The 18322-nt window shown below is 43.5% G+C and overlaps 3 protein-coding genes across 12 annotated transcripts in view; 1 reads left to right on the forward strand and 2 right to left on the reverse strand.

Annotated features, from left to right (window-relative positions):
- mob2a (MOB kinase activator 2a) overlaps positions 1-11441 on the forward strand; it is a 61050-nt gene extending 49609 nt beyond the window's left edge. For all 4 annotated transcript variants that reach the window (XM_055039723.1, XM_055039699.1, XM_055039715.1 and 1 more), the window contains exons 2-5: positions 4363-4523; positions 5269-5362; positions 8658-8782; positions 9606-11441. In XM_055039723.1, the coding sequence (XP_054895698.1) occupies positions 4363-4523; positions 5269-5362; positions 8658-8782; positions 9606-9913 (688 nt within the window). In that variant the 3' untranslated portion in view covers positions 9914-11441. The remainder of the gene's footprint in view (positions 1-4362; positions 4524-5268; positions 5363-8657; positions 8783-9605) is intronic.
- A 1353-nt stretch (positions 11442-12794) lies between these two features.
- Positions 12795-15176, reverse strand: kcnj11 (potassium inwardly rectifying channel subfamily J member 11). 2 transcript variants are annotated; one of them, XM_055026103.1, is made up of 2 exons: positions 14317-14430; positions 12795-14228 (listed from the first exon to the last, which is right to left on the reverse strand). In XM_055026103.1, exon 2 carries the CDS (start codon positions 14210-14212, stop codon positions 13313-13315), a length of 900 nt encoding a protein of 299 aa, XP_054882078.1. In that variant the 5' UTR covers positions 14213-14228; positions 14317-14430; the 3' UTR covers positions 12795-13312. The 2 variants fall into 2 exon arrangements, with proteins under 2 accessions (XP_054882078.1, XP_054882015.1); XM_055026040.1 differs by having other exon boundaries at positions 12795-15176.
- Positions 15177-15918: 742 nt separating this feature from the next.
- abcc8 (ATP-binding cassette, sub-family C (CFTR/MRP), member 8) overlaps positions 15919-18322 on the reverse strand; it is a 54263-nt gene continuing 51859 nt past the window's right edge. For all 6 annotated transcript variants that reach the window (XM_055025734.1, XM_055025965.1, XM_055025845.1 and 3 more), the window contains 2 exons: positions 16830-16892; positions 15919-16225 (listed from right to left, as the gene is read on the reverse strand). In XM_055025734.1, the coding sequence (XP_054881709.1) occupies positions 16088-16225; positions 16830-16892 (201 nt within the window). In that variant the 3' untranslated portion in view covers positions 15919-16087. The remainder of the gene's footprint in view (positions 16226-16829; positions 16893-18322) is intronic.

The raw sequence follows: 18322 nt of genomic DNA on the forward strand, positions 1-18322 counted from the left end.
CCTTAAGACAAATAGTTTTGTGACACAATAGCAGTCTGAACGTTACTGGTGAGGAGGATATCACCAACAACCTGTGTATGCACGATACAGGCAGCTGAGCTGAAAGTCTGTTGCAACATCAGCGACAGGTAGAGACAAGTCTTGTTGAACTTCCCTTTATTGGGAAGTTCGACCTTGTTATGAAGAAGTCAGTTGTTTCTGAGGAAATACCACAAAGAGGGAGATTTGACACACTACTTCAGGGGTAAAAATAAAAGCAAAAGTGGCTATGCCAAAGACAACAAGGAAGAAAGTTGAGTTCATGAGGATGACGGGAAGGGTTGTAGACTTGTTGCTCTTCTTTTAATGCGTTTCCTTCTCTGGTAAATTGTTCATTACCTTTGGTTTAGAAGCAGTTGTAAAGACGAGCGGTAAGAATAGAGTGATAAATACAAGCTTATGACCCATTTGAGGTACATGGAGAGAATTCTGAGTTGATTTTTTTTTTTTTTTTTGGATTTGTTTTTTTATCGAAACAGCATGGGAGATCGAAACAAAAAGGATTCTTACTGTGAAGTTACATTTTTAAAAAAGCCCTTAAGCAATGGCTCATCCCCCATGTACCCTTGCTTCATATACATATGTGTTGTGATGTTGATGAGGCTTCATCATGGTGCTGCCTGGGGGTCCATGTGAACACTGTGAATGGGATTTAGGACAGGAAGAGAAGAGGAAGGTGGGACGAAATCAAAAACAGCCTGGTTTTCTGTGGTTAGTTCAAACTTTTCTGAATTTAGCCTTTGTGATGGCTGCTGCGGTTCTGTTCTTGCCTGGCTGTATTTCCGGTGTTTGTGGCCTTCAGAGCCTTTTTGTTTCAGTCTCCAAACAGATCAGTGACCCAAGAGAGAACCGCCACTCCTAAGACTGCTCTGTTCATACACTGAGTCATTTAATCAATTATTTTACTGCACTTTTAAAGTAATTGTTTCTATTCATCTGATGATGACTGAATTTATAACAAGCAGAAGATCTCTGACCGTAAGGCCTTTGACCTCTGACTCTTGTAGAAGCTACGTTTACTCAGGGTCACGAAAAAAGCTGGAAAACTCAACATCTATTCTTCATCTAGGGATTTGGCTCAGTTGCCATCAATCTGTTGTGTTCATTTTAAAACACCTCAAACTGTTTTACTTTTTTTTTTGTTGGACTGCATTTTGTTTTTGAGGGCGCCTCTTGATTATTTTAGGAACTATTAGAGAAAATTCCTAACGTCTTTAAAGGAGTGTTGTGTTTGACGGAAAGCTGAACTGAGCTTGTCCTCGGTGTTTCTTTGGATTGCATTGACTGCATCCATATGCCAGCAGTTCTACGCCCCTTCCATCCGGAGGGCCAATTTCGGCAACAGTTGTGCAATATCTGGCTTGGCAGGAACCCCGAGCATCAGGGGAAAGTCATTACATGGAGGTTATTAAACAGGTGTCAGTTTAGTTACAAGAGTTTCCACACGAAACAAAAGTCAGTAAAAAGTGACGGGCTCTACCTGAACTTTCCAAGCTAAAAAGCACGAAGGCTTGAGGGAAGAGAAGAGCTACTTTTATGAAGCACTTGCGTTGATTCTTCTTCATGGTTCTGAAATGTTTCTCCCCTGTGATTCCAGGGTAAATTAGAGCCAGATTCTGGTAGTGGGACTGGATTCAAATTGTACTCGTATTCAGGCTAAGGCCATTTTTACCCCAGCCGTACTCGGCTACTTGTTTGCCACTTGGTCAGCCAACACAGAGCAACAAATATTTGCACCAGCCTGAGGCCAAGCAGATGTATGTTTGAACAGCCTGCAGCGGACGTGCACGCGCCTGGACAAACACCGCTTCTCAAACCAGACAGAACTCGCTTCTTCTAGATTATCTCGGAGGGCCTGGCAGGGTGAAAGAGGGGGCGCAGCTGTTGGGACCAGCTGGACTATGAAAAGTGAAAGGGGGCTGCAGTGAGTGTGGCCTTTCTGTGGAAGATGCAGTTTTGTGTGTGCGTGCGTGTGTTGAGGGCACACAAGGCGAAAGGTAGTAAGTGAAGACGGCTTGACGGTCGGGGGGTGTTGGGAGAAAGCGAGAGGAGGAAAGTGGAACAGCTGTTGGTCGTTGCTCTGACCTCTGTATTGGCCAACAATACATGTCTATTTCCATCGTCCCTCTCATTTGGTGTTTTTTGGGAGAAACACATTTTACGATTTCTTCTCCGTTTTACGATTTTGCAGCACTTACCTGCATGTGTTTGTGGGAGGGGCTATGAGCTGATCAAGATAAATCTGGTCCATTGATCACAATTCCATACCAATTTTATTCTCCCAGAAAAAAACACGTCACTCCTTCTGATTCACATCTTTCATTTTCACTTGAAATAAGATGTTTTGGTTTGGTTTTCTAAATCATCATGGGACTGCAGCTCTCTCCAGTCCAAGACCATGCCTGACCTCACTTTTCCCTTCAATTCTGCCTTGTGCTCTGCCCAGATCTGGTGAGCAGAATGAGGCGCCTCAATGCCTTTTATGGTCAAAGCTTTTGCCAAGAACAGGCAAACCTGTGTATATTATGCAAGCCCAGATAAGAGCGGGTGTAGAGGAAGTTTTCTGTACCTTAAAATAATGACTTAGGAATTTCATCCCCCCCACCTTGAAGTGTGGACTCTAGAAATGGAGGAGGAGTTTGTTTGGAAAGTTATGAAACTGCAGAGGGAGAGAGGAGGACAGGAAGTGGTTGTGAAGCTGTTTTTAAAAAGATTCTTTCATATGAGTCAAAGTTTTTTTTTTCCCCAAGATGCTTTAAAAAACCTTTAGCTACAAGAACTGATGGTATCTGCAAATGAGGCTTTGTCCTTGGGCAAAGCAGTTTTCACATGATGAAACATGTAGCTCAGAGCAGAAAACTACCTGATTCTGCCTGCACTCCCACAAACAAATTGAGGTTTTATGATCGACTGGATGGATGCAAAGAAATGAAGGAATAAAATGGACTGAAGCTTTTGACCAGGAGTCAAAAAAAGAAATCCTTCCAATATCTGCTCCTTCAATCCAGGAGTAGATATTGGAAAAATGTATATTGACTAGTAGTAATTAACCAATCAACAGTTCCTTTTAGCCTCCCTGCATTTCAAGTCCCAAAGCCGGCTCGGCAAGCTGTAGGATTTTTGAACACGTGAGAAACTTTAAACAAGAACCAGTTTGGGTTGCTCAGACATTAAACATTTCACAGGAAGTGATCAGGCAGTTTGCCTTTGTCAGGGCTGATGAGTTAGATGACTACAAGCACATAAAAAATAAGCGTTTACAAAGTAGGAAGGCTGCAGGCTGTGTGTGCGCAGCTACATGCTGACATGCCCTTCCCTTGTATGCTGGGTGGAAAAGCGAGGCAGCGCTTCCTGGGAAGGGGAATGAAACTGCAGAGTGCCAGAAAGCCTCGTGCCTCTCGGTTCTGTCATGTTTTGAAAGTTTTATTTGTTCCCATGGTTATCAGGTGGAATCATGTCAGTTTGACCCTTCCTTTCTTTTCTCGACCTTACATGTCTTCCCTCTAAAACACTTTTGATTGCCTTAGGGCAATCAAAAGTGCATGTTTTCAGTTTTGCCTGGAGGCAAAATCTGGAAGCAGAACAGAGTGAAAGAGATGGGTTCGGCGACTGCTGAAAGAGCGGAAGTGAGGTTCAGCGGAGCAAACTCTGTCTTCCTTGTCCTCACACAAATCCAAACATCAGTGGACCTCAGCCAATCAGGAACAGAGAGGAAATGTTAGAGCGGAGCTCCTATCAGGCAGGATCTCAACCTTCTGTGTGGCTCTGAGGACCGACCAGGCACCCGTCTGTATTATGTGTCGAGGTTTCTGGCCTTTGACCCCACAGCAATCCGCTGCTCCTGGAGCAGCCCGAACAGGAGCCCGAGGGGTGAGAGGTCAAAACTCAGGGAAGTAAAGGCAGGGTGTGATATAACGTGTCTGTGCTAAAAGTAGCGGTGGAAGCACAGCGCGCTGCAGACGGGCGACTGCATGAGGCTATCTGAGCTGATGTGAGGTCGGAGATCTGCAGTAATGACTACCAGTCCAACAGTGGGAGTTTGTGAAGTCACTGTCAAAGTCTGGGCTGGGGAGCATTTTCCTTGTGTTCGTGGGTTCAGTCGCCCCCATGCGTCATAGATCTGCAGGTCTGACCTCACTGAGGTTCTTTTAACTCTGATTTTGTTGAGGTCTTCAGAGAATATTGGGTTTCTTTTCTCTTTTTTTTTTGCACTGCTGAGTTTAGGCTGGCGTCGCCATCTCACTTTTGCTTGTAAGAACAACTGCCTCAATCTAAAGGCATGTGCAGCTTTTCAAAGCCGTCCTCGTTTCCTCTGTGTTGCAGGAAGTCGAAGACAAAGCCAAATGGAAAGAAGCCACCGGCAGAGGAGAAGAAGCAGTACGTGGAGCCAGAGTTCACCAAGATCCGGGTGGTGGACTTCGACCTGAAGGAGCTGGTGGTGCTGCCCAGAGAGATAGACCTCAACGAATGGCTAGCGAGCAACAGTGAGTGACTGACGTCGTCACGTGAGCGTGTTGAGTTCAAAAACCACTAATTATAAATACCAACCTATTAAGAGTAATTGAACCCAGCTGCAAGATGAGAGGTGGGGTTTTTATGTCGTTAAGACAAACTATACATTAAAGCTCAGCGTTTGCTTCAACTTGTAGGATTTTCCCTTTGGGGCTTGTGTTGTTTTTCCAACATGTGTGTGCACTTACCTTCAGGAGAGAAGAAGCTCCAAATCCAAATCTAGGTTCTGCTAAACACTCCCTGTGGGATGAAGTGATCAAACTCTTCCTGGTCGATACTAATTATTTTGTTTTCACCTGCAGGGTTAGCTTTTCTTAGTTTTAGATGCATTTAGTGAATAAAATAGTGGAGCATCTCTCTGATAAAGATGTAAATGTATCTTTTACAAAATTGTAGATTGCAAAATAACCCATGCACCCCAAATTCAATGCTCGTAAGGTGAAGATCAGACATAAGCATGGCTGCATGTATTATGTTGAATGGAAAAACTTGTTTGTAAGACATTGTTGTGGGTATTTTCCATTGACGTAAGTGTTAAGTAAACAGATGAATTCCAGAAGGAATGTCGTCTTACCAATAGAAACTACACGGTTGCACACATCTAACCTGTGAAACAAATATGTTATCTCTTTCACTTCTTAGTGGAAGAAAAAACAACAAGAGGGGATCGACTGTCCCCTGCCAAGGTGTGATCTGTGTGTCTTATCTGTTTCACAGCAACGACATTCTTCAATCTCATCAACCTGCAGTACAGCACCATTTCAGAGTTCTGCACCGGGGAGACCTGTCAGGCCATGACAGCTTGTAGCACGTAAGTTGTCTGCGACATGTTTTTAGCATGTTTTAACATATTGGTTAATTTATTAGAACTATATGATCTAATATATTAGATCAGACACATAGCCGTACAGAGACGCTACGGTCCTTGTTTAACCCGTGTAGGGTTCAGTTCCTGGGCCTTTTCTACCTGTTGTTCTCTTCTCGGTCACCCTCATCAATAAAGACCACTAGTGCCCAAAAAATGTGAAACAAAAACAAGTAAATAATCTGAATGAACTTTTGGGTCTGCTTTAAGCTCATTGTTGCCTATTAGCCCCAAATCTTCACATTACTGCCACTTTTATTAGGACTCCTTATAAAGGTGAGTAATCTCTTATTGTAGACGCATCATCTGATGTGTATAAATGTTGAAAAATTCCATTGAATTACAATTGTTTGCTCTGTTGTAACAAATTGAAATGTATAGGTATTCCTGACAGTTCGTTTTAAATAAAGACTTTTTAAAAATTATTTTTTTGATAATCAGAGTTTTGACTGATGATCCATTTCTTGCTGCTTCCCTCTGGTATGAATATGTTGTGACAATGGCTCGTTTCTCTCACTGACCACTTTGATGCCACCTTGGGGGAACTGAGTCTCTATAGTAACTAGTAAACACTATTGACACATACTTTGGTCAGATAAAAGTAAGATTGTTACTATTCAGTAACAAACATTCACCAGTGGACTTTGCACAATACAAAGGACGGCTGTTTAAATGACTTTACTCCCTCTGTGGAGTTCAGAGAAGGATGCATGATGCTGTGGTTAATTTGTAATAATACTTTAACTGCATCATTTTTTCTCTGCTGAATAAATGTTCAGTTAAATTGGATTGGTTTTCTGATTATTGTGCTGTAATATATTATTTTAAGGCTTTTTACACTTCTGTATTAGATCCAACATGTGTGGTTAGCCCTTCATATAAGAACTTTGTAAACTTTCTCTTTCCCCCTCTGTTATTTCCTGATTTGTTAATTTTTTTCACAGATCTATTTTAAGAGTATTTGTAATCTGGCCTTATATACCACAATGAGGTCATTGTGGTATAATCACTCACCTGGACAATTTCCTGCAGATTTCAGGAAATTGTCCTCTTTGCTTTCTGCAGCCTGCTGATATGAACACAGACCAACTTCCTTAATGCGCTAATTAAACTGTCACTTATTTACCTCTTTAGATGTGATTAAAACTCACTCCTGGGTCACTTGCTAAAGGTTTTGTAGCAGCAGTTTGTTTTTCAGCTGTGTGCCTCTAAAAACATCCTGGCATATTTACGGCATGAAGGGAGGCGACTGACTGCAAGTATTTATGTAAACAGGGAGCCTGTCAGGGTGTGGTTCAGTCATCCTTTAAGTCTCTAAAGAGACGCCTTCTGTGTGCTGAAAGACTGTAAAATCTGATCAGCCACACATGGTAAGCAACACATAACCCACGGTCTTGTAGCATATTGACCAATCTGAAAAAGCTCACATTGGAGAAATGACCTTACAAACCCGCCTCCACCACTGACTAATGGCAACCTGGTAGCTTTTCCGCGTAAAAGAAACTTCCCTCTGAGTCAACAGTGGATTTTTCCATGCCCATCACCTGCAGCTAGTTTTGTTAGACTAGCTGCAGGTGACACTCCATTTACCCGAGGAATGGAGGAAGCGTGCTTGGCCTGCAGGAGAGAGTGCAGGAAGTGACGGCGTCTCGTTTCATTAGCGGCGTTCGTTCAGCTGTGGAGATGAGAAGCAATGAGTTAACGCAGAAGAAATAAACACTCCAAACGAATATTGAATATACATTGTGGCGTAGCCTCTCTCTGGATTGAATTATCCATTTTGCAACACCAGGTCTTATATTTATGACTCTACCTTTCTCTCCTTCCTGCTGTGCAGCGCTCCACCCTTTCCTGCCCCCCTCTCTCCCCACTTTCTGCGGTAAAGTGGGGAGAGAGGGGGGCACTGAGCCACAGTCGCAGACGCGTCAGTGCCCCTGCCCACGGGCAGAGCTTGGCACTATTTTAGGAAGAAAATGTTTCCATGATCTTTGAGGGAATGGAACCATTTAGCAGCCCTTTTAGGCCCATTTTGTTCGGGTGGCTGGATAAAGTGCTCTGTGTTGGTCTCACTTAGCTGGTTCCATTTTGGATTCTGCAAACAGCGATAAAATCTTTTTCAAATAGTTTTCCCCATTCAAAGCAGTTAGAACGTAATGAAACGTAACAGTTCCTGAAATATAATCAGAGTGTTTATAGTCTGGATGAGAGCGGCTCTGTTTGCATCAGATCTGCGCTGTGTGTTTGCATCTTGCGTCGTCTGTGTGAACATAGTGTTTTATAAAATTACTCGACTCTTTTTGTCACATTACAACCATGAAACTTTACTGTATGTTGCTGAGATTTTACTAATAGAAAGGAAACTGTTACAATTGTTTTCCTCCTTATTTGTTTTTTATTTATGAGACAAAAGAGGGCTGAATTAAATATATTTACGTCTTCTGACTGCTTTACAATTTTTGTCTATCACACAAAATCCTCATAAACACACTTGAGTCTGTGGCTGCAATGGGACAAATTAGAGGTGTGTGAATACTTTGGCGAGGCATTGTGGGCGTCTACGATTGGTGTGACCAGTAGGTCTCCTGCAGGTTTACTCAGGATTTGTAATGTCTGATCCTCCACCTCCCACACACACACACACACACACACACACACATACGGTGCCCCAGCTGCACCTGCGCTCTCATTTTATCAGCCAATGAACCGACTCCCTTTAGCTCTGAGATTATGCTTTGTTTTTTCACTCATCCTGTTTTGTTTGTCTGACTCATCGTGAGCATGCTGAAGTCTTTCAGGTGACATCTTTTTCATACCTGTTCTTCCAGATGTTTACCTACTATTCTGAATTAGTGCAAAGGGAAATGTTGGACCGGCAACAGAACTGGCCCTGAACTGGGGGATGAATGTAGAGAGATGAGGGAACTTGTTCCAATTGAAGTCTAATAAAACCCAAATTGTTTATTTAACTCTTTCTAATACTCTGCCGCTTAATTCAGTCGTTTAGGTAGTTTTTTTTTTCCTGATAAGAAAACAGAGTAGCTGATTGTTTTTAAAGGGTGATTATGCCTCTTCGGTGGCTGATGTGTTGTTCATCACCCTGTTGTTCCAGGAAGTGCTCTTGTTTTTGTCTCAGCTGCCACAAACGTCCATTTGCATGTTTACTTAAATTTGCAGAGTTGTGTAATCAAAGGATTTTCCAAAATATCAGAAAGGTGATTTTCATGTTTGTCTGTCTCTCTAGAATATACTACTGGTATGACGAGAGGGGGAAGAAGACGAAGTGCACTGCTCCACAGTATGTCGACTTCGTAATGAGTCTTTGTCAGAAACTGGTCACAGATGAGGAAATCTTTCCTACAAAGTACGGTGAGTGGACCCCTGAGCCTCTGAAGTGTGAACCTGACTGATGCTACACTGCCCCCTGCAGGCGTAGAAATGTAAAATGTTGCCTCAGAAGCCTGGAGTACTGAATTTCATTTAGGTTTTATAAAGAAACTATAAAAAAAGAAAATGCAGTTGAATTTTCAAACTTCATTTGTCTGAACGACATCTAGATTCTGTCCTCCCGTCGGTCCATCCGTCCATTCTCTTGTCTATCATCCCTTCACTCAGCTGTCTGAGTAAATCCATCCATCTTTCCAGTCTTTTGCTTACCAATCAGACCATCCAACTTTCTTTCTATTAATCTGTTCGTCCATTCAGTTGTTTGTTGATCAATCAATTCCAATTATCTTTGGTTTGACCAATCGTCTATCCTTCCAGCCGTTTGTCCTTCTGTTTCCTACACCAGTTTTCCCCTCATGCTTCCTTCCTCCTCATTTTTTCAGGTTCCTCTGACATTTGTAGAGGTATTGGCCTTAAATTCATAGAATAGTTTGTCATTTTAATTGGAAAGTGAACTAAAAGGGACTGAGAACTCTGAGCAGAGTTGTCAGTCTGACCAAGAAGGTCTGACCAGATCTTCTCACAAGTGTCTCTGTTAAAAGTTGTAGTAAAACTTGCATAACTTAGCCCAAAAGTTAGCTTCGTTTAGTTTAACAGGGTATGTTGGCTGCTGAAATAAATAAATGGCTGTGACTCAATAGACAATAGACTTGACCTCTGACCTTTTTTTTTTTTTTTTTGTATGTGTCTCGTGATGCTTGTTCATAAACCAGTCCCTCATGTCTGCTTTTGTTTCCTCTTTCAGGCAAAGAGTTCCCCAACTCGTTTGAGTCGTTGGTGAAGAAGATCTGCCGGTACCTGTTCCACGTGCTGGCTCACCTCTACTGGGCGCACTTTAAAGAGACGGTGGCTCTGGACCTGCACGGCCACTTGAACACTCTGTATGCACATTTCATCGTTTTCGTAAGGGAATTCAACCTGATCGACCCTAAGGAGACCTGTATCATGGACGACTTGTCCGAAATCCTCTGCAGTCCCGTTCCCGCCCCGGCCCCCTCCGTCCCCGCACCGGCCCCCTCCCCGTCTTCACAGAACCATGTGACGGAGAGATGAGCGGCGGCGGCGACGAGATGGCGGCCCTGGGGATTGATGGAAGATCTGAGAGGAGAGAAGGGAAAACAAACAGCCCAGTCCCCTTTCTCTGTGCAGGCAGGACTTATGAAACCTTCCACTACCCTAATATTTCGCTCCACCACCGACCGACCAGTCGGGAGGAAAAGGCCTGGGAGGGTTTCATGTGGGGGATGTTGGGGTTGCAGGGAGGGGTTTGTCACGCCAGCGGGAAATGGCGTGAGCGTTCCTCCCAGGGACAAATCCCTCCCATTTTCTCTGCAATCTAAACTAGGAACAAAAGACAAATGTGTATATTTTTTTTTTGTTTGTTTTTATTTTCCTCTTTTATTTTTGTTGAAAGTTTTACTCAGTTTTATTTAGTTGTTGTTGGAGCGGGGTGCAGTGTTTCTATCCAACTCCATCTGTCCTCTACCTAGCATACAGTACAGGAAGGGGGTGGGGGCCGGGGCTCTGCTTTGCTTCGACCTGCTATGTGTACAGTGTAGATGTGTGGAGAAGCGGCGCCTCTGCTCACCCGCAGGCTCGTCTCCCTCCCGCTCCGGCGATGGGGGCGGGGGGAGTGGCGCTGTAATGGCCAGGAGGCAGCCACGTTACTGCCTGAAGGGGCAATGCTAGCCAATCACTGTTTGGGTTCTTTATCTGGAGCGAGCGTAGGGTGGGGGTAATTAAGGCGCTTCCTACTCAGGATCTGAGAGAATCAATTCACTGCTGCCAGAGAGGAGCCTCTCGATTTCATTCTGTCCCTTATTTACTAGACTGCCTCATATGACAAATGTTGATCATATTTAACTGCACTGTACTCGCATTATCCCCCACAAACATGTCCCGCAGCGTACCTGTAGGGGGCAGCAAACATGCAGACAAAGGGGCAAATCTAAAGATTGTAAGCTAGATGTTTAATCTTCTCATAGAGCGAATACTTAGAGGCAGACTTGGACGCCCATATCGGGCGATTCACAGCTGCGTGTTGGTGTCGAGCACGGCCGCACCACCCACTCTGGCAGCACAGGAGGACAAAGACATGAGGTCATGTCTGCAGGCTCAGAGGGGCGGGCGTGGAGGAGGGGTGGGAGTAACGGTGCAAAGCTGCTCTGCTGCGTAAACACTCACCTGTGCTTCCAGCTCAGAAATGAAAACACAGCTTTTGTTTGTTGTTGTTTTTTTTTTTTGTTGTTTTTTTTGCCTCGCCCTTTAAATTTACTTTTTTTTTTTAAAGAGGAAAATAAAAGATTATCAGAGGAAAATTAGTTTGGGTATAGAACATGCAAAGTCTGCTTGGACTTTACTGTACAAAGAATCACAAGCGGGTTCTGTCAGATATAGCCTCTGTTTGGAGGAGGATTGAATTTATAATTCTCCATTTCTATTTATTTTTAAATTTCTCTCTTTTTTTGCAGGGTTCCTCAGTTCTGGCTCATTTTTATGTATTTTAATTATTAACTAAGTTAAAAGCAATTTAATATTTTAAGCTCTGCGGATTATAATCTAATAAAAGAGAGAAATGCCAGCTGTGTCTGTCTCTTATTAACATAAAACTTTTAACAGGTTTAGTGTGTGAATTTAGTAGCAGGGGTTTGTAACTATTTAAATATTTCAACTGTGACAAATTGTGTTTTATTATAAAAGGAAAAAAAATAACATTAAAATATTACCTGAACTGACTGATTATATCATCTACGACATTTCACTGGCTGACCTTGGGCTTCATACATAATCAGGAAAAATAAGGGATTGAACTATTTTCCAGTTCTAAAGTATGAAATAGATTCATGTCATAGAATTAAGCGGTTCTGTTTGGGAAAATGGGCTCAAAAGCAGCCCTATCGTCACACTGTGCCTAATAAAGTGGCCAGTGAGTACATTGAGATTAAATTCAAGTTCAACTTTTGTATTATACTTGGAATAAATACCGATTTAGAATTCATTAGGCCAGTTAATCTATATTTATCAAAATACTTTTGACTTTTTACTTTAAATAAGGAAACATGATGCTTCCAACATTATAAGATTAAATCTTAATCTCTTTAAAATTTAAATTTTGTGTGGAGTCAGACAGTATGTCTCCGGATGACCAGAACTGCCAACTTTCTTTCACATTCTATAAATGTTCACATGATTCAGTTCGTCTGCAATAATTAGGGGAGAAAAGTTCCAAATCACATTGACAGCAATTATGTTATCAGGTTGACTTCAGACAGTGAAATAGCGCCATCTAGTGGCGCTTCATCAGTAACACACACAGCCTTACCATGGCAGGTCCTTAAGCAGAATTAAATTAGGACTCCTCTTTCTGTTGAGAACATTATCACTAACAGGGTTTCGTGTAGATTTGGTGAAATCAGGAGTTTAATGTAATTGTGCTGCCATGTTCTATATAAAGCGCTTGTCCGCCCAGGTCCTCCTCATAAAGGAGAGCGACGTCTCAATGGAGTATTAACCTGGTTTGGTACAGGAAACGAAATGAAGTCACTGAGATGTGTTTGTTCGCCAACTGAGCTCAAACAAGAGACTAAACTCGCCATCAGATTGTAGCAACACAAAAGTCAAACTATTATATATATATATATATATATATAATATTATATATAATATATATATATATATATATATATATATATATTATATATATTTTTTTTTTAGTAAACTTGCCAATTCCTTAAAACTTTAAATTTTAATGTTAAACTCTTTAAAATTAAATAGCATTCTCAAACAAACGTTGGAATTCTAGTAAGATAGTTAGACATATCTAACAGCTCTATAAAGTCTGTGTTAAAATTCAAGACTCAGTGCTTGTACATGTTACGATCGATAATATTTCCAATATTGTTCATGATTGTATTCGAGATGAGAAACAAAAGGAGTCGATAAAAACAGCTTTACTTTTATCTCGTTTTCAGCAAGGCCATGTACAACATTGTTTTTATCTTGAAGTTAAGCATTTCCCTTTCTAATAATTTAAAACGCATGCAGTCACTCAGATTAAAAAAACAAACATTGCACTCTGAATACCAGGGCTCACATTTAAACAGTTGGCTCAGACGTTTTCAAGTGGGTTTTTGTTAAAAGGTTTTTTAAAAGTATTTGAGACTAGAGCTGCTTTAGGGTGGTAGAGTTTAATGTTTCCTCTCAGATAATCACTCTGGATTCATAATAAACAGGGAGGGACTGAGAATCGTTTATTAAAGATAAGGTAGGTTATTAACTACTTGTAACCTTTTCACAGAACCCCAATTATGAAATTCTGAACCATTCCAACAGTCAGAGTTATTTCAGTGCTTTGTCTCTCTAATCCTGAGGTAAAATGTCAAATAAATAAGATTCAGTTTATTTTTTTAAATGACTCTAAAAGTGAAGCGGCTCAGTTTTAAGCAGAACTCCTCACTTGGTCTCCAGTCTGGACCTGCGCACCATCGCGGCCCCCCTCCGCCTTCTCACGGACGGCCGCATGGCGACGCCCTCGTTCAGCTTAAACCGCGCGACGTCGCCGGCCTCATCCAGCTTCTTGGCGCTGCAGCACGGCGTCGGCACCTTGACGGTGTTGCCAAACTTGGAGTAGTCCACTGCGTACATGCCGTCGTCCTCGGACACCGTCGGCACGAAGCGATGGCCCCACAGGATCTCCTCCGACACGTAGGAAGTCCTGGCCTGCGTGGTGATGCCGGTGGTCTCCACCACCCCCTCCAGCACCACGATCACCTCCAGGTCCTGGTGCTGCAGGTCGTCCGGTGAAAGCTCGTACAGGGGGCTGGACTTGTCGATGACATGGCAGATGATGAGGGGGGACACCAGGAAGACCCCATTCGTCCCCACCGGGTTGTCCATGTGGATGTCGATCTGGTCAAGGGGGACCACCTCTCCCTCCTCCGTGGTGCTCCTCCTTACCACCTGCATCCGCACGGTGGCGCTGATGATCATGCTTTTCCTCAGGTCTCCGATGCGGATCATGAAACACAGCTTGCTGTTCCGGAGGGAGATGACTGCGTGCTTGCTGAAGATGAGCGTCTCCGCGCGCCGGTGGGCCTGCGCAGTTTTCATGAAGATGCAGCCCAACATGATGGCGTTGATGACCAGTCCCACGATGTTCTGCACTATGAGGATGACGATGGCCGAGACGCACTCCTCCGTGATCATCCGACCCCCGAAGCCGATGGTCACCTGGACTTCTATGGAGAAGAGGAAGGCGGAGGAGAAGGAGTGGATGTCCGTTACGCACGGGACAAAACCATCCTCTCTTTCGCCCAGGTCGCCGTGCGCAAAAGCCACAAGCCACCAGATCATCCCGAACAGGAGCCAGCTGCATAGGAAGGACATGGTGAAAATGATGAGAGTGTGGAGCCATTTCAAGTCCACTAGAGTTGTGAACACGTCCTGTAAGAACCGACCCTGTTCTCGGATGTTGGTGTGCGCAACGTTGCAGGTGCCGTTCTTCCCCACAAACCGAGCCTTCCCTTGCTTGGCCTTGAACTTCGGCTGCAGAACATCCTCAGCTAGTCGTGTCAGCAGGTAGTCCTCAGGAATGAGTCCCTTCCTGGACAACATTGCGCTCCCATGCTATGTAACCCGCAACCTTCAGGCCCGGGGGGTCCTCTGTGCGCTCGGCACTAAGACGGGGTTCGTCCCCCTTCCTTCCCCGTCGGAACCCACTGGTATCCGCCTCGGGCCGCTCCGTGTTCTGGAGGCTCGCGCGCTCCTCACGTTGCCTCCGGATCAGGCGCTTCAGGACCCAGAAGTCCCATGAGAAGATTCTTTCTCCACGTTCCACAGCTGCCGCCGCCACTCACAGAGCCGTCCGACTGACCGGACATAACTGGGTCGCGCCACCCAGCCTCATCCTGAGTTCACTCGGCTACACGCGTCGCTGCGCTCTCGTGGTTGTGGGTTTGTGCGTAAAGGAGATTCTGGGGGTTTCGGGGGGGGGGACAAAGTTTCGACGCAGGGGTGTGAGGACCCTCTGAGCGGCGTTTGATCACATTTGGATTTGGAGGCGGGTTCACGTGTCGCAGCTGGAGCTGTGCTGAACTCACCGCTCCACTGTAGCTCTGTAACGTGAGATGGAGCGAGGAGGAGAAGCAGCCCCTCCCCCACCCTCTGCTTTAGTCTATCGGTGATTTTTTTTTAATGGTTTTTAAAACGCTATTTGCACTCAAATAATACTTTTTAGTTGATTTTCTTTACTCACCCCAAAACAAACCCTTACGCCAAGCCACGGTTTGGAAAATACATCCTTTTCGGTCCTCTGACTGCCTCTGCTGCTGCCTCCAAGGCAACAACACGCCCACTTTTCCTTCTGCTGAAACGCAGGAACGCAGGCGCAGGAGGAGGCGAGAATCCAAGAGAGATGCAACGAGCAGCTCGTTAAATCTGCTCATTTACGGCTCTGAATGAACTGGACGAAGGGTGACAGGACAGTCAAGTCACTTCTCAGGAAATCACACGTCACAAAGTTTCAAGGAAGTCTTTGTAAACCAACCGAGAACCTTCAGAACCTGGTGGTCACATTATTGGCATTCAACGTAAATAAAAACAACTTAAATTCATATGAATATAATCTGGTAATTTGTTCAGTGGAGGGAAAAAAAATCTCCAGTTAATAAATAATTGTTTTTATCAAAATCACCAGTGGTGCAAAAATATTGCACACTGTCAGGTGGAGTGTTTTGATGTGGGTCACGTGGCCTTCAGGGCACCAACAGTCAGAAAAACGCAAAGTGTTTTACAAATCAGACACCGTAGTGAATTGAATTAAAATAATGAAGTTACAAACTCAACACTTTGTGGGACTAGTCAAAGTAAGTTGGAGATATAATGAACTAGATCTCAAATTGCACGGGTGGGATTCTATTCTTTTTAACAAGCTGTTCCCTCCATCTTTAATAGCCAATCATTACAATGTTGTTTAATGCACTGGATGAGCAGGGATGTGGTGTGTGCATCATCTGCAGTAATAAAAATCACTGTCCTGAAAACCTCAGAGTCAAAACACATTGAGACTGTCATTTATGTTTTATTAACAAAGAATCAATCGTTTTTATGTACAAATATATTACAGCGTGATTAAAAAATAAGAGGACTAGAGATGTCCCATGGGACAATTGCACTTTGAATGTCTTCCTTTGACGCTTCCGAAGCTTTCCTCGCCTCGTGCCGCTTCCTCTACTTGTCGGCTCGCACGAAGGAGGCGAAGACGCTGTCCTCTCTGTCAAGCAGGGCCTGGGGTCTGTCGTACTCCTGGATGATCCCCCGCTTCATCACAATCACCAGGTCGGCGTTCAGGATGGTGTGGACTCGATGCTGCGTGGCGGAGAAGAAGGGATCCATCACTTCACTGGCACAGCTCAGAGAGCGCATCAAAGAAGTCAAACCGACTCACTGTCTCTCTTTTAAAACTCGAATGCAGTGTTGTGATGACGCATAAATCAATGAGTTTGCCAATGGAAGATGAAGAGTTAAAATAGCCGAATATCCTTTAATAGAAACAATCAGCATCGGCAGATTAATGCTTTTTGCAAAACCTTTATGAGGACGAGACAAACTAAACAAGTCGATCTTTCATTCATTTCTTTCTTTCTTCTGACTGAGCTCACAAACGCTGCAAAAATCAAAGCCGACCAAGTATTCTTCTCTGGTTTCTGGTGCAAATATTTTAGTGAAGTTGAAATAAAAGAAAACCAACTTGCAAATAACTTTTCAGGAAGCTATTTGAAGCAAAGTTTCCCTCTTTGCGTCAGAATCTTGCAGCAGAATATCTGCAGCCACTTATGAGAAAGACATTAGCAGAGCAGTGTGAAAGTCAGCACTCTCGGGGCAGAAATGTAGAGCCGCTATGTTGCAGGAATCCCTGAAGAGCTGCTGCAAATGAGGAAGAGGAGGAAGAGTAGGAGGAAGAGGTACTCACTGCTATAGTTACTACTGTCCGATCAGCAAAAGAGGTCATCACCACTTTCTGCAGGATGCTCTCCTGAGGGATGCAGAGCAAGAGAATGCTGGTTCAAACACACACACACACATTAGATTCCACTTTGCATAAAAATATAAGATTTTTATTAAGATTTAACTTAATGCCTGTAATAATAAAAAAAAACACACACACGCAGACATATTCTTCCCTTTGCCCTCGATCCTGTTTATCTTTGTGCACTAAAAGCTGAACTGTGTTTCCTCCGGGGCTTTCCTGCTACGTTGTTGTAAACTCAAAGTGGAGCTGTTTGCGAGTGAACATTCAAGAGAGGGATATCTGAATATACAGAAACTCCCCTCAGGCTTTTACACGCACTTAGCTCTGTCTTCTTTTATTTCACCCTCCTCCAGCTCCATGGATTCCCTCTCCAGCACTCCTGCTTGCTTCTGACTCTCCTCCTCACTCTAAAATCCTCGGTTTGGGATTCCCTCTCTCCCTGCCGCAGTCGTTCATATTTATCAAGTGCAGTTTTTGTCCACATGTTTAGCTTCAGGTGACTGTTTAGGTCTGAACGGCAGATTATTGATGATGATCCCTCTCCTTTTCTGAAATGGTAACACTTCTGTAAATTAGCTGGCTTCCTGGCATTGGCCCTGCTTTTAAGCACAGCCTTTCCATTTTCAGTAATGCAGGAATATTCCAGAGGCTTATTGTTATTGTAACCATTTGAGTTATGGAGTATCTTGACATCCTAAACATTTCCTTCTTTCCAAAGGTGACAGTCCTGCGGCCACCTGGTTGAAACTTACACACAGCTGGCTTTTCCAGCAGGACACTGATCCTAAACACATCACAGGCTTTTGGAAAAGATAAAACAGATGAAGCATTTATAAATATAAAACCTAAAACTTGCTGAATGTTTATTGCTGAAAACCTGGGATGTGTGCCAGGAAATCAGTCTGTTACAATATATATCTTTCCAGGATCATGAGAGAAAGTTCTTGATGGGTTCTAAACAGAACTGGGTGAGATGCAACTCATTAAATCAAATATTAACAGTGGTTTATGCGCATATGTTTTGAGTCTGCATGAATTATTTTGACCCTGAGTTGGTTTAGACCAGAGTAAATCCACATGAGAAACAAATTCCAGCAACCATTTATTCTGTGCAAAGTTGCTGCAGCTGAATGCTGAGTTAGCAAATCTGTGGGTCTCAATATTGTAGAAGGAAATATTTAAATTTAAGTTCAGGTGAGACTCACTGTCATTAATTTCTCCTTGAAGCATTTCAATCTGCCTTTGATGCTTCATTGTATTTGGCGTTTCATCCCACAAACATCTTCATTTTGTCTTTATCTTTGCGCCGTCGCCGGCAGCTAAAATGGAACTTTGTGAGCTCTCATTTCCGTCGCCCTCTCCTATCTCTGCTTTGCTCATTTCCTGCGCCTCCCTTCCTAAAACGCCTCATCTCCACTTCATCGCCTCGAGAT

This window comes from Poeciliopsis prolifica, unplaced genomic scaffold (assembly GCF_027474105.1).
Source record: "Poeciliopsis prolifica strain line A6 unplaced genomic scaffold, Auburn_PproV2 SCAFFOLD001, whole genome shotgun sequence".
Taxonomy (NCBI): Eukaryota; Metazoa; Chordata; class Actinopteri; order Cyprinodontiformes; family Poeciliidae; genus Poeciliopsis; species Poeciliopsis prolifica.

Bases quoted from the DNA above. Each gene is read 5' to 3' on its own strand.
- kcnj11 (XM_055026040.1), bottom strand. From the start codon at position 14,473: ATGTTGTCCAGGAAGGGACTCATTCCTGAGGACTACCTGCTGACACGA.